Genomic DNA, 15,900 nt, shown 5'->3' with positions numbered 1-15,900 from the left:
AGGGTGCGACGTGTTATGCGAATACGGCTTAGCTAGGTCAAATATCGCGCTGGTGTATACCATGGTCCCATTGGTTAGCGCATTGGGCCTAGTTGGTGCATATTCCTTAGGCACTATTATCAACGCTAACACCGTGTTTGCGCTCTTAATAATAGTACAGAAAGACAGAGGGAGTCTACAAGAGTACACTCTAACGCAAGAAGGAGTATGTGTTACTCTTTTCGGAAAATCCTGGCTTCACTCCGATATGACTCTCTTTAAAGAGGCACGTTGAATCTATTTCGTTTAAAACGACTCTCCAACGAGAAAATAACGATCCCCAAGGAGAGTTCTCGTGCACCTTTCTATGTAGTCACATACGTGACAAGCCAGGAATCCCCCCCAAAAAAAGGAGTTATGTGAGTCTCTCTATCTCTTGTTTTCTTTTGTCCTGGAGTGTACGCTCCAAGAAAAACTGGCTGTTACTCTCAGTTTACATTCTAGTTTCGTGCGTTTTTTTTCTCCTTTTTCCGTTTCTCGAACGTCGAAGCTTTTGAGCACCATTTCCCGCTTTAATTTCATTAAAGATTTGGCATGTTTACCAACCGCAAGATATCCGGTGAAAATGTGGGGCTTGATTTAAAGTGCGGAGGCGAAGCCGCCTAACTCGGCCGCTGGTTCAGCCATTTGAATTTTTGTTCGCTTTGAAATTACTGAAGCGCTTTTCGGGCTTATATGACCGATAAATATTTAAAAAATCATAAATTTGGAGGAAAAAAAAACGTGCGCACAGGGTGACGAACGTCTACGTCACTCTATCGCTGCTGCTCCAGTTCATCATGCACGGCATTGCATGCTTTTTTTCAACGCGTCTCCGCGACTTTTAAGACTTGAGCATAACAATACAAGACACGCTGGCGAGTACTCTGTGGGCATTGTCTTCGTATAATTCACCGCCAGAACTCTTGTACACACCATCTGCGCCATGTACGTCTTCCGAAATTGATAGAGGAAACTAATATTCCCCTCTTACCCACTCTCGTGGCCATTGAGTGACAAATTTTATGTGTAAAAATGTAGTGTGATGCTTCATAAGTAGCAAAAATGCATACAATTAGCTACTTGACTGAGCCGCACGCGAAACGTTCCCGTAAGGAATCGTGCACAGTACTCACGTATTCGGGCCCATCTGTTCCATAGCCAGGCATGGAATTGGTAGGCAAAAGTAAGGCGGTGTCACTGGCCGCAGTCTTTTTCTCGTCCGTCATGACCTTTGCCAACTCCACCGGCTCTGTAGCAGGTGCGTGAAAAGTACATAACAAACAGAATACTTTTTTCAGTTTGTAACGAAACACTAGTACGAAACACAGATAGATAGATAGATAGATAGATAGACAGATAGATAGATAGATATTTAGATATAGAGATAGATAGAGAGTTAGGTAGATAGATAGATAGATAGACAGATAGATAGATAGATAGATAGATAGATAGATAGATAGATAGATAGATAGATAGATAGATAGATAGGTCAAGCAAAGATATCCAACCGTCGTAGATCTCCTCATAGTCCTGAAGGATGTCGATGTCGAAGAAGGCCGCAATTTTATCTGGGTATCGGAGGTCCATGAAGAGCACCACTATACCAGCGACCAGGCACACCAGACCTGCCGAAAGAATTCGCAGAGACACAAAAGAACCACCGTGTTGTCAAAACATTCTCGCTTATGGGTGGCAAGTAAACTTCGAACCGCCTTGACCTTCGAAGTGAACTTCGAAGTCACACCGCCAGTAGTGCACGCACCGTTGACGAGGTTCATCCAGAAGCACCAGCCGTAATGCATGCGGATGACGACCAGGTGGTCGTGGTCGTAGAAGGGAATCTCGAGCGGGATGAAGTTCCTCACGCTGGCGTACACCACGGTGCCCGCAATGAGGCACGCGCCGGTCAGCATGAGCACGCATGCGCCGTACCAGAGGACGCTGAAGAACACCAGGTTGCTGATGACCCAGAGCGGGAACGCGGTCCTGCGAGTGCCCGGTCAGTGGTGCAAGGTTATCGGTGCCGCGTAACGGAGAACGACGCAGACTCGTCGAAACTAAACATGTCCGCTGTGTTGCCAGTGGCGCATGGCCTCGGAAATAAAGCCACAAATGGGCATGCTCATTAGGTGCGGGTGACTCTCTGATTCAACTAAGATGCACACGGACACTTGTCATAGCTCTACACAAGCCGTTGCTTCAACCAAGTAACAGGTGCGTAATTCAGGAAACGCTGTCGCACCGGTCCATGCTTTAGTGCAGTTAAAAAAAAAGAAGGAACGTTCGATTGTAAATTGATTGATATGTGGGGTTTAACGCCCCAAAACCACCATATATGATTATGAGAGACGCCATAGTGGAGGGCTCCGGAAATTTCGACCACCTGGGGTTTTTTTAATGTGCACCCAAATATGAGCACACGGGCCTACAACATTTCCGCCTCCATCGGGAATGCAGCCGCCGCAGCCGGGATTCGAACCCGCGACCTACGGGTCAGCAGCCGAGTACCTTAGCCACTAGACCACCGCGGCGGGGCGTCCGATTGTAAATTATCCCCTTCAAATTCAGTAAAATATACAGTATTTTCACCCCAAGGTAATCCGGGCGCTAGCCACCGCTCTACGTCTACTTCAAACACGTATCCATAAACTTCCCGTCTCCATCTCACATTACCAGACGCTTGCAGTATACATCTAACTGTCGATGCTGTGGCACTCACTTGGCTACGCTTCAGCGTATGCTGTGTGAAGTGCCCGGCACAGTACGTATACACTAACACCATGACCCTCTCGTCGAGGTTGCGTGAGGATCTGCCGAACTACAACCCCGATGAACAATCCCGGACGACCTAGCACAACCCTGAGGTAGCATCGAGGCAAGCCCTTGCAGTCCCTTCATGGGATACCCAAGGCCGGCCACCTGAACTTGCTGTTTCTGTCAATAAAGCTCATTCCACCTCCGTGTTCTTCTACGTACCAATGAGCGGTCGTTCAGTCTTAAGCTCAATGATATAATTTCTTACGCTTTCAGACATAAGTAGTGAACATCTGTTGAAATGCCTCCTTCTTTAGCTCTTCTTGACATGCTACACATATTATACGTAGAAATACTATTTGTACCTTTAAAGATATACCATTCATATCCATCTAATAAAAACGAATGCCCATATTCCCCCTTTTAAAACATATTGTCACGTTGATTTTATAATTTATTGTATTCATTCATTGATCTTCATTAATTCCAGCCACACGAGCCCTCCGACAATTCTTCAAAGCAGCATCCCTGAGCGACAATGTACTGCTCTCTCTCTCTCTCTCTCTCTCTCTCTCTCTCTCTCTCTCTCTCTCTCTCTCTCTCTCTCTCTCTCTCTCTCTCTCCTATCTATCTATCTATCCCTTTCCCCTCTCCCCACAAGTAGGGTAGCAAACGACGCAGTCTAGTTAACCTCACTACTTTCCTCATATTCCTTCTCTCTCGCTTTCTCTCTGTCATTTTTGCAACATAACACATAGCTTTCAAAGTTATAAACGGATAAGAAAATTAGCTGGGCACGGCAATCAAGCGACGTGTATACTACGATGCCGCTGTCCAAGAAGAGTCTAACCTTTGGGGCTTGATGTCATCTCCAGACAATACCAGTAAACTTCCTTTTATACTTTAATTTAACGTGGCGCGCCTTGTACAGCTATATAGGTGACGAAATCATCCACCGCATTGGTGCACCGTTACGATGCTTGGCTGTTGACTTGCAAGTGACGGAATCAAGTCGGCTCGCCGCGGTGGCTGCATTTCGATGAAGGCGGAACGCTAAAGAGCCGCGTACTAAGATTTAGGTGCACGACAAAGAACCACGAATGGTCGAAATTTCCGTACCCCTCGACTATACGGCGCCAAGTCATGAACTTACAGTGGTTTTGGGACGTTAAAAATGAACAATTACTATTATACAGGTATCACGTGGCAAACGGCACTCAAGTCATTAAAGGAGTGTAGTATCTTCGACAAGAAAGTCACGAAACGCAGCGCTTTTGGGAAACGGAACGACGGCCAGACAGATGATGACTGTCCTTTGCGGAACACTTTTAGGGTGTGTTGTATGTGCCACTCCGCACACCCGAGCGCCAACTCACCAGAGGAGGATGTGAGTGTACCAGCCGGCGATGCGATAGTTTCTGCCAAAACGAATGCCTTCGCCATCGAACGTGAAGTACTCGGCGATCCAGAGAATAGGCAGAGGCGTACCGCGGACCTGAGCCTCCCGAAAAGCCTGGTTGAAGTGGCCAGCTGCGCATCAAAGACGACCAGGCCACACGTCTCTTGAAGCACCGAAAGTTAGAACCGAAGAAGCTGTGACCAAGTGCACAACAGACAAGCAGCGAGAAGGCAGCCGTGCGGGCAACTTGAAAAAAACAGGGCGTTAGTGTATACTCTCATGTATATACAAGACAACGACTCGTCTCTCAGTTCAAGCACATTAGTATCGTATGGAGTTGGCCTGGTTGGTATATCATCATCATCATCATCATAATCATCATCATAATAATAATCATCATCATCATCATCATCATCATCATCATCATCCTGACTACGTCCACTGCAGGACAAAGGCCTCTCCCATGTTCCGCCAGTTAACCCGGTCCTGTGCTTGCTGCTGCCAATTTATACCCGCAAACTTCTTAATCTCATCTGCCCACCTAACCTTCTGTCTCCCCCTAACCCGCTTCCCTTCTCTGGGAAGCGGGTTAGTATATAGTTGGTATATAGTTCAACAATAATGTTGCAAACGCTACACAAAACAACGAAAGAAAACAAAGGAGTAAAAAAAAGAGGTCTTGTCTCTATTTTTTTATTCCATTCTGATTTTGCGCCTTGTCCCTTTCTTACTGTACCAGGCTCATCAGGTTCACTTATTTTTCAACAAGCAAGCGACTTACGAGCTCAAACGAGGGAACAGCGCGTTCGGCTGATCACGAAACGAACACAAAAAGGTTATTTTCTGCGTAATTTACGCGGTTCATTCTGTACGCGTTGTATACGCACCTTGAGGACCGAATCCCTGCCTGCCTTGTTGCCACTCCCACGAGAAACGCTCATTGTAGTTCACTTGATCTCCCTCAGTACCAGAATAGATGGTCTCGTCTGCAAATAAATAAATAAAAATAAAGAAAGAAATCAGTCAGTCAATAAATAGTAATAAAGCAGTAAGAAGCTGTTCTTATGCAAACAGAAGACCTAACTCATTCTGAAAAACAGGGAGTGCAAAAACAAGAAAGAAGTCAGGACACCTCCAAGAGCAGAAGTGCGAACGAAGTCTATCAGTCTCGCAAACAAACCTGGATGGGTGCTGTTCCCGATCGGGTTATAAAGAACCTCTCTAGAATTAAAATACCATCTACGAATCATGGCAACGAGCAGTGGCTACCTAGTTTTAACAAACGAAAGAAGTTTACAACAGTTCCTGGTTAATAATTCGATCCATTCATTACGATACCAATTCGCAAACGTAACCACTGCGTTTCTTCAGGCGAGCAAAAGAAGAAACAGCCTTCAGATCTGCCAGACCATCTGAAAAAGCAACAGTACGCATATGTGTATTAAGATAACGATTACAAGTAGTTATTTATGCAATTATTATGTGACAAACGGTCTTAGCCCCCCCCCCCAAAAAAAAAAAAAAAAAACTTTGGGAGGGATGCTCACTTCGTCCAGCTTTCCCCAAGTTACACTCTATTGGGGATGGCTGAGCTCAACTCTGCGCATAGCTGTACCTTCAGTCATCTCAATCTTCTCTGGTAAAATTTGTAAACAAAAAAAGAGAATGGTACTCGGTGATATATCACTCAAAACTAGATTCTTACTCCTTAACGTTATGTTGACGCTTCGAAGGCCAATCTTGACTTCTATTTCCGCGTTCAACTCTTCATGGCTGAATGCCTTGTACGGTGTGGTCGCATGGATCCGAGAGTACTCCCATTCCTGGCCGAAGTTGCACACTGCGAGCGACGCGTGAGCAAACTGGTATGAGCACAAACAAACGAGTTGACCTCGATATACACCATCACTTACACAGAATGAAAGTCCCGATGAAAAGACTCACGAGGGCTCGTATCAGCACATTCGTTTTCTGAAAGACAAAGAAAACAAAAAGACATGTCAGCTCGTGCTCTAAAGTTGTTACGATCACTCGCACCTGAAACAAAGTGTCAAGCCGAGAGAGAACGAAAAGAATTTGTGGAAAGGAATTTCACCCTTAAGTTTTTTACCAACAAGACAAGGTTCCGTCGAGAGTTCACCTTTGAACTTCTCACGGAGGATGCATGTGGAGAACGGGCGTTGGAGCGATTCTGTGTTCCCACAAGCTAACTTTAAGACTTGCCTGCAAATGAATCGCCAGCGTGGCACATACCTTTGTAAGGCAGTTCAGTAGTCTTAAACTTTTTATAGAACAAAAGTCACTCCATCTACACAAGAATAACATAGTAGACTGCCGCGGCATGGGTGCGCGAACGTATGGGCTTAACGCACTGGTCGCCACGTGCTTCGATGTTTCGTGTGAACTCCAAACCTCGCCAACTTCGCCTTTCGCGCCACTGTTTTAACGATGGTATGTGACTTTGTGAGCTATGTCCAGCCAAGGTTAAAGCTATTCCGAAGCAGGGGAACAGCGAGAATACAAAGTAGCTGAAACTTTACTATTAAATAAAAATTGTCGAGGTTTATCGTCCAGAAATCTCCGTATGATTACGGGAGACGCCATAGTGGGGGCACTCCGGAAATTTTTACCATCCGGGGCCCTTTAACATGCACCTAAACATAAGCACACGGACCTCAAGCATTTTCACCTCTATCAAAAGTGTGGCCACCGAGGCCGGGATTGGATTCCGCGACCTGCGGTTCAGCAGCCGAATGCCTTAGCCACTAATCCACCGTGGCGGGCAGCTGAAATTTTCGTGCTCGTTAATATTCTTATCTAATCAGAATTTATCTGGACAGGCTATGCCGTATCAAATGGTGATTTGAAATGCAACATTTTATCACTGATACGTTCATTCGATTCCTTGGTGCTTCCCCCAGTTGTAGTCGATTTTATGGGCGTCACAGGAGGTTTACACGAAGACCGTTACGCATGGGTAAGTCAAGTTACGGTTACCTAAAGTTTCATGAAATGGGAAGTGACTATAAGCTTCGCAAGAAAAAGAAGTGACACCAGCAGCTCGAAAAAAAAAATGTGCGCCATTCGACTACCTCATGAAACGCAACTCATTCACTAAGGCTTTTTAAATATAGGTGAGCTCTTTTAAACAAGCTTACCATTGTTATAGTACATAATTGTGTGCTATATTATATGGTTAGTGCATGCAACCTCAGCTCCTGTTGCCGAGCTAAAATATCATTGCGTAATATGACGATGACGATCATCAACATCTTCGTCGTCATTGCCGCCATTGTCGTCGTCGTCGTCATCATCATCATTCTAACTACGCTAACTCAGAGCAATGGCCGTTGCATGCCCTGCCTAAGCGCATTCCTTTGGCTACCACGTCTCCTAAAACGACAGGAACAGCGATAAATAAAACAGAAACATGACAGAGCGTCGTTCATGGTCTCTTGTCCCTGTGTTCTACGATTCGAAAATATACGGGCCAAGCAGAACGATGTATTGAAATAAACAGCATCCCGAGAAGACAGGGACGGAAGGGGGATGTAGTGATCTTTAAATAGGAAAAAAATGAAAAAGTGGCCCCCGCAACTGTCTGCATCGAAGTGCGACGCCTCAGCAGTAGCTCACAAGGGAAGCGATAAGGAGTGATTGAAAGAGATAAAGAGAGAGAAGTAAAGATTGAGGTAAAGGAAAAAGATTGTGAGACAGCTTGAAAAGTCTGGGGACGAAGCCCCAATCGGCGAGCGGTAGTCGAAGAGATGACATTGATTAAGGACGAGATAACCATAAGGCACGAGCACCTTCGTAAGACAGACACACACACAGGAGCGCTGAATCACAAAGCCCAAGTGGGGCATGCTACTATCGTACGCATCTTCATTTCGCAATTGCATTACAGGCGCAATAGCGTCAATACCGCGGTGTGCCCCAAGCCTTGCTCACCTGTCCAACTCGGACGCCGGGTATGACGAGGAGGACGGCGAGCGTGAGTATGCAGAAGGAGAGGATGAGGCCGGCCTCGAGAACGTCCGCCGTCACCGAGGTCCTGTTCTCGCCGTACAGCGTCGGGAAGGGCTTGTCTCGCAGGGCCGAGTACAAGGCGCTCGGCACGTACTCGCTGCCCATGCTGTCGCTGCAGGCGAGCGAAATTAGACAACGCCACGTTAAGCTCGGAAAGCAGCCCGGGGAAAATGACTGCTTCGCGTCATCAGTGGGAATACAGGGCCACGGGTGACGAAACACCACCCATGTCGGTGCTGTGTTGTGTTCTATGTGCTTATCTTTCTTTTCCTACTTCCGTTACAACTTTATTTTGTATTTTTTTTCATTTGTTTTTGTGCGTTGTGTTATCTTAATCACCAGCAGTGTAACACTGTTCTTGGCGAGTTTACTTGTGATTTCATTGCAGTAACCAAGCAACCCCCCCCCCCCCTTCTCACTCAGTGACTTGTGGGCCTCTAAGGCATTTTTAAATCAACACATAAATAGCGTCTCTGGTATATTTCACTGCAACTGCGGAGTACACATAAACGGTCTCGTAATCCCCCAACTAATAAATTAGCACGGGTTCTAAGTCCCGATACCCCGATATGACTGTGAGGCACGCCGCCGTGGAGGGTTCCCGAAACTACGACCATCTGCAGTTCTTTAACGTACACATAGATTTAAGTACAAGGAGCCACTGGCATTTGGTCTCCATCAAAATTTCGTCCCGCAACTTGCGAGTAAAGAGTCATGAGTCGGTGATATGTATGATTGCAGAGCATCTTTTTCCTTGTATACGAAAACCTAAGCGACAGAGTAGCTTCCTTCATTGTACGTCACAACGCTCTAAAAAAATATCAGTCTTAGTGTTCAATCGAGAGATGGCGTATATATCTAAAATCAGACTCATCGTAGTGGACACACCAGCCGACATAAGCCAAGTAAATCAGGTCTGCAGCAGTCCTGAAAAGCAACATACTTCAGGCTTCTAAAGTCCTGATGGCCTTCCAACACGCTGCGGTATAGCAAATGCGGGACGGAGGGGAGGGAAGAAAGAGGAGGGGTTGTGTTTACAAAAAAGAAAAAAAAGAAGAAAAAAGAGCTTCCAATAGAGCTGCGAATTGGATCATAATCCAGCCAATCATAACGTAGGACATATTATTAGCTAATGCCAAGGGCCAATGACAAACAGCGCTAACGAACAAAAGAACCTTATATGAGGGAGTCGCGGTGGCCACCCTACAGCAAATATTCTCCTTTCCACAAGTTATTACAAAATCAAGCGACACAAGCAAGCCTCATCTACTCAACCCTTTTTATTTTTTTACTAACATTGCACTAAAGACCTCCTGATATTCTATTCTTGCATCATAGTGGCAAATACGCATGCCAATTTTGTTTTGCATTTTGCTGCTGCAAGAGAGAGATCAGGTTCTTGAGCATGAGTGTACGTTGTGGCTGGTTTCGACAGCTTAATCAGATAGGCCCTGGCTTACCAAGGGTCACCTTGTCATCGTATTCCCCCCACCCCCAAATAAAAGGGGGGTGGGGACAGAAACAAATACAAAAACCAAGCCACAGGTACGTCGACGACAACATCCGCCACCCCTGCATTCGACGGGAAGCCTGATAGAGGCCAATGTGAGGCCATTCTCAGCAGCAGTGTCAAGTGTCACAGTCAGACCAGACGGCACTCCGACGTAATTGGATCCTGCTTGTCGAAGGTGTCACTTCGATGCACCGGACAAAACAGGATGTGGGCTGCTACTCCACAAATGCATTTGCAGCCTGGTGAATGAATGTGTAGTATTAAAACAAGGCAAAAAGAACGCAAAGACAAGCAGAAACAGGACTGACGCTGTCCTGAGTCCTTCATGAATGCGTACTAACTGGCTCGTATTCAGACGAGCACTGGCGATATTGTTACAGGAGGATAAATCGTCATGCGTGCGAAAAGCAGCAATGCGGCTATTTCATGCAACAGGCCAAGAGCCTGTTGCAAGAAATAGCCGCATTCAATACAAAGCCTTTGCATTCACATACAAAGGCTTTCGTATGTGAATCATGTCGTACCAACTCGCCCAAGCAACCACTTTAGCAACTTTCGTAAAACGTTATTGTTATACTGTGTGTTCCCGAAATGTGGTCAAATATGTACTGCAGGAAGATATCACGCTTGGCGATTAAGCCCTTCTTGTTCCTAATGTAACGTTTCCCCAATAGCACTGCGTGTACATTGAAGAGCGTACATTATTAAAAAGGAGGAAAGAAACAGCTAATGGTCATATTCAACTTGTCGAACACTTTTTAGCACATGTGGTCCGAAAATGCAACGAGAATCCAAAGACAAGAATCTACTGACAACGCCTACAGGTCCCCAGGACCTGCTACAGCTGGTGAACGGGACTAGAGGTGCGGCAAGCTGGGTATGTTGGTAACGGGGCTGCGCTGTCAGCTGAAGACCACGGCTACATAGCAATAGGTGACCGCCCACCTCCAGGCCAACAGAGCCTGGTCAAAAAAAAAAAAGAAAGTTTCTCACTCTAATATTTTCTAGACTATACTGAATGGCTCAGTTTGTTTCCATATCACGTAATTTCTCTTGTACAGTGTGTAATCTCAGAGGCTTGGCAGCTTGTAGTTACAATGTTCTTTGCTTTCTTTGAGTGTTATATAATCTCATTTTAATGTAAGGCGCATGCCTTTTTTACACCCTAATTATAGAACGGATGCTATTCTACTATATCTACACTGTAACCACACTGCTTACAGCTTCGCGGACTCACAAGGTGCACGTGTATATTGATTTTTAAATATAATGATCCCAAATACCATAGGCAAATCCCGCAAAAGCATCGGGAACTTCACAAGCTAAACACGCACACGTCAAGAAGCGACCAAATTCTCAGTTGGGGTTCGTTGTTACAAATGTCACCAAAGCGAAGGTTGCAATGCGAAGAAAGAACGTGCAGAAAAACCACAGGAGCGACACGAAACCGTCAGGGTCGAGTCCCTGTGCGCGTATGGTACCATACAATGCTGCACCAAGCGCTTGGTTCTAATCATCTTCAGCCTCACGTAAGCGGTACCGAAAACGCGGTGAAGAGCCGGAAACTCGATACACTCACCGGAAGGCGTGCCGGGCAAAGCTTTTGGTAGCAACGAGAGCGGCGCGCTGTGGTCACAGAGGGGCGCGCGCGGGCCGTCAGACAAGCCGGACTCTAAACTCCTCCTGAACAGTCTGCGCTCGCGTGCATAGGTGTCCAGGGTGGAGAGTATTTGATGCTCACTTTGCTCCCAGCGTCCCCCGAGCTCGTTTACGCGGCGCTGGCGCGATATTGCACGCGCCCAGCTTCGTCGGTTGCATTGTCTGGGCCACTGATGCAGAGGAAGTAGCTGGCGGGACGTTTCTTTTCCTGGTCCACATCCGGCGCACGCGCCGCTGTTTCAAAGCGCTCCACATCCGCTTGAAGCATTGCAAGGCGTTCGTCGCATATCCGTCGCGTGCAGCGAAACCCTTGCGCAGTGGCCGTGAACTTCCCTCTAGGACCGGGAGCGAGCTGGACGGCAGAAGAATCAATTTCTGTGCAGAGCTTCCGTGTCAGAGTCCTCTGGAGGAGGCGCTATTCAAAAAGCCCTTCAACCAGCGGCCTGCAGGGTCGCACCACAGCCATGCCGAGGCCACCGGGTACTACCGCGGCCTTCGCTATATTGCTAGGCACACTAATCGTGATCGGGCCTTTAAGGTCCGAGGCTCAAGACGTGACCTCATCTTCCACGTCGTCGTCACCGTCGCCCACCACAGCAACCCCGGCAACGCAAACGACCCCGCAGTCATCCGCAGGTAAGCCGAACGTCAGCCGCGGTGCACCGCCAATGTTGCGTTTCGGGTGGTTTCGTTACGCCCATTCTTAACTGTTAAGACTTCTTTCGGTTCATGTCGTTGACATCGCGTCCATCTATACACTTAAGCGCTGTAAAAAACAAGAAACACAACCTCATGGCTTCAAGGCAGCTATAATACAAAGTCAATATACCTGACCGTTAAGAAGACGTCGCACTAGATATACGGAAACCATGGTCCGCGTCTTCACACTAGATATACGGAAACCATGGTCCGCGTCTTCAAGCAGTAATCTGCCCCTGCTACATGTATAACGTGCACTCGCTCACAATAATATGAGGAAGCCGAAATTATGTATACACTCCCTGGACTCTCTACGCAGTTCTCTATGCAGCCAGGACAATATAAAGAAACGTAACCTTCGAAAAAAAAATGGCAGCATGTCCACGGAGTGAATAACGGATAGTGGGGCGAAGCATCCGTCCGTCCATTCACTCTTGCTTCCGTCCATCCATTCGTCCGTCTGTGTGACCGTCCATGCGTCCATCCTCCCGTCCGTGCGTGCGTCAGCTCGTGCGTCCGTCCCTGCGTTCGTCCGTGCGTCCGTCCCTGCGTCCGTTCAAGTGTCAATACATGCATCTGTCTGTGTGTCCGTTCGCCCATCTATTCAACACTCCAAGCACCACCATCTCGCATCTTTTCATCATATATTCCTCATATAGAAGCACCGCCATCCAGCGGACATTCCAAGGACTGAACGAGAGGTGGCACACGCACACTTTCTTACGGCTTGCGCTTCGTGTATACTTCCCACCTTTAACCACCTCGAATTCATGGTATATACTAGTTCACTGTATTCATGGCACTGCGGCCCAACGCTCGCTAAACATTTCTAAAACCTAGGAGGTTACGCCCAGCGAGTATAACGTAGCAACGCTTTCTTGTCTTCTGTGCGTTGTTGAAACATAAAAAATTCGCAGCGTGCGCGTTAGCTAAAAGCCGAATTTTCCTGTCTCACATTCTACTTTCGTAGCCATTAACGTGTACATTGAGCACTATATTTTATTGTTCAACAACGCACAGAAGAAATCTCTCACCGGCACCACCTTGGAGGTCAAAATGTAACACTGGTTACACACTACGACTACTACTACGACATCGAGGGACGAACGGGTGCCGCTATAAGGAGCTTCACCCCTAAAAACAAAGAGAGTGAAGAAGCGACTGAGCCACAAACGCAAATATTAGTGATTATACACGGTGCGTATTTCGGGAGACGCACGATTATTTTGTATGTCGAGCTGTTCGGCAAATCATGTACGTCGTCCTCTTGTGCCACCGCGGGTATCAATTCATTCCTCGTGTATATATAGAGGGAAGTAGAAAGACAGGTCGGTTTACACTGCACAATAGACTTCTCTAAGTCTAATAACAAGTATTTAAATTGCAGGCGGTATTAACGCCTTACCAAGTTACGCGAAAGGAGATTGAGTACAAGAGGAGCCAAAATGTGGAAACATTACCACAAAGTCAAGTGTCAAGGATGTCGAAGCGGCGCGTTCAGAAATACAGATGCATTTGTAATACATGCACACATTTAGTTGCTGCTATAGTCTAGTGGGAGTAAGTGGGAAATTATTCAACCAGTTCCAACAGGTTCAACAGCTTCAAAGCACGGAGTGCCGCAAATGTTTTCTTTAACGAAGGATTTCCTGAACGGGTGCTAACTTAAAAAAAAAAAAGGAGTTGTCTTGCTTGTTTCTGTGACGGTATTGTTTCTGGCTTCTTTCGTGGCTCTAAATGATTCTTGGCGTACATTCTATTAGTACTACAAAAGAAGTTAAAAATGTCGATGCTGTAAGCATGTACGTAAAAAGAAATTGTAAGTTTTTATGATTGTCCATTGACCGATGGCCGTCGTGACACCATCGCGCTTGTTTTGAATCAACGTTGAGTTCGTTCTATAGTGTTCCTTTCTATACGAAGAATTTAACAGCGGCTTTATTCTGAAAATTCTTACACATGTTTATTTACTTTCCAGGCGGAAAGCCCGCTAACATCAAAAGAGACCTGATAGACTGGCTGCTAGACGGAATCGACCCCAAACATGAGACAGAGTTCGAAGGTTACGACGGGTGGTACAACAATCCAAGCGTTCCAGAGCTGGGATCGGCAGGTAAGTGGGCAGTTCGAGCGATGAGCGATCAAGTTTGACGATGCCGTTAAACCCCACATATCAATCAATCAAGTTTGACGATGAGCTGGCAAGAGACATATAGAAAGAAAGTGTCCATCGAAAGTTAAGTAGCATAAAGTAGAATTCAATCCTACTGGCCGGCCATATTCTAGGTTTCGCCCCACCGCGGTGGTCTAAGGTACTCGACTGCTGACCCGCAGGTCGAGGGATCAAATACTGGCTGTGGCAGCTGCATTTTCGATGGAGGTGAAAATGCTCTAGGCCCGTGTGCTCAGCTTTGGGTGCACGTTAAAAACCTCAGGTGGTCGACATTTCCGGAGCCCTCCACTACGGCGTCTCTCATAATCATATGGTAGTTTTGGGACGTTAAACCCCACATATTATTATTATTATTATTATTATTATTATTATTATTATTATTATTATTATTATTATTAATTTGACAGTTATTTGTAATCTTGCCATTGAATTTGAAGTGCGGAGACCAAACTCCACTCATATATAGACCAGCACTGACAGTAAAGACTTTCGGTATCTACTGTACGACGTAGAATCACGTAAACAGATCTGGAATGGGCAAACTGCTAAGGCACATTTGTTTGGTGTGTTTAGGTTGTGCTTACGTATATATGTTTATTTTAGAAATTTTGCCTCTATACTTTTCTGACGCTTCGCCTTAAAGCTTTTTTCTCTTTTTTTTCGTTCACTTAGCTGTTACTATACAGGCAAATCACTTCCGGCGATTTGATCGTCGTAAATATATCGAAGATCAAGCTTCACTTTGGTAGCCGATAATGAAGATAAAATGAATATAAGCGCAACGCTGTACATAAGCGTGATGTCATAGTGGTTGTTCCCGTCGTGGTTGCTTCTGCAGATGGACATCTCATCCGGCTGTTCCCGCCACAGTACTCTGACGGTTCGTATAGGCCGAATGGCCAGAACCGGCCGAACCCGTTCACGATCAGCGAGAAGACCATGCGAGGAGAATTCGGAAATAAGTCGAGGACGGGAAAGACGGCGTTTCTTGTTTTCTTCGGTAAGAAGTTCCGCAACAAAGACTTTTGTCTCTTTCTATGGCAGGCATCTTTCTATGTCGGTATTTACTACCTGTAGAACACTGTTACTCGTTTAATAATAGCTTTACTCGAAAATAGTTGTTTTGTTATGCATATTCCTAACAACAGTCTTATTTCTTTTGGAGACAATGACCTCCTTGTGCTCTTCCACTCATTTTTCGTAGCGGAGTATGTCGTACCGCTAGCTTACAACCGTATTTATTTACCTACTACCAGAATGAGCTAATGTTGATTAGTGTTGTTTATTCACTGTTATAAGAGCAATATTGTCCTAATTCAATTATCTCGATCCAATGATGTGATCATCGAGAAAATGTCTCCCTACTTTACTTCGCACTCGTATGCAAAAAAAGAAATGATATACTATTGGCGAACAGCATCAAATTGCGTTTCTTTATTTTTAATAATTTCTTTATAGATAGATAGATAGATAGATAGATAGATAGATAGATAGATAGATAGATAGATAGATAGATAGATAGATAGATAGATAGATAGATAGATAGATAGATAGATAGATAGGTGGATAGTGTCAATTGGTCAACGTGATGTCTATCTTTTGAAGCTTCACATTAGCATTTGAAGACTCATAACATTCTACTTTGGCTTGCTA

The 15,900-nt window shown here is 45.8% G+C and overlaps 2 protein-coding genes across 6 annotated transcripts in view; one reads left to right on the top strand and one right to left on the bottom strand.

Annotated features, from left to right (window-relative positions):
- LOC119188293 (dual oxidase maturation factor 1) overlaps positions 1-15,900 on the bottom strand; it is a 239,536-nt gene that overhangs the window by 2,568 nt on the left and 221,068 nt on the right. For 2 of the 5 annotated variants that reach the window (XM_075896420.1, XM_075896446.1), the window contains exons 3-10: positions 8,126-8,315; positions 6,088-6,145; positions 5,880-6,014; positions 5,062-5,160; positions 4,152-4,305; positions 1,784-2,007; positions 1,530-1,646; positions 1,155-1,270 (exon numbers count right to left, since the gene is read on the bottom strand). In XM_075896420.1, coding sequence (XP_075752535.1) covers positions 1,155-1,270; positions 1,530-1,646; positions 1,784-2,007; positions 4,152-4,305; positions 5,062-5,160; positions 5,880-6,014; positions 6,088-6,145; positions 8,126-8,315 — 1,093 coding nt within the window. Of the gene's footprint in view, positions 1-1,154; positions 1,271-1,529; positions 1,647-1,783; positions 2,008-4,151; positions 4,306-5,061; positions 5,161-5,879; positions 6,015-6,087; positions 6,146-8,125; positions 8,316-9,091; positions 9,266-11,295; positions 11,463-15,900 lie in introns of those variants that run through there. The other 3 variants (XM_037436265.2, XM_075896440.1, XM_075896423.1) reach the window with 3 other exon arrangements.
- Positions 11,698-15,900, top strand: part of LOC119188292 (dual oxidase 2) — a 46,344-nt gene continuing 42,141 nt past the window's right edge. Inside the window, exons 1-3 of the mRNA XM_075896392.1 lie at positions 11,698-12,011; positions 14,053-14,187; positions 15,086-15,247. Of these exons, the coding sequence (XP_075752507.1) occupies positions 11,840-12,011; positions 14,053-14,187; positions 15,086-15,247 (469 nt within the window). The 5' untranslated portion in view covers positions 11,698-11,839. The remainder of the gene's footprint in view (positions 12,012-14,052; positions 14,188-15,085; positions 15,248-15,900) is intronic.

The sequence above is a fragment of the Rhipicephalus microplus genome, chromosome 1 (genome assembly GCF_043290135.1).
Source record: "Rhipicephalus microplus isolate Deutch F79 chromosome 1, USDA_Rmic, whole genome shotgun sequence".
Classification (NCBI taxonomy): domain Eukaryota; kingdom Metazoa; phylum Arthropoda; class Arachnida; order Ixodida; family Ixodidae; genus Rhipicephalus; species Rhipicephalus microplus.
Note: the sequence above shows the minus strand (reverse complement) of the source record. Positions and strands in the feature narration are given on the sequence as shown.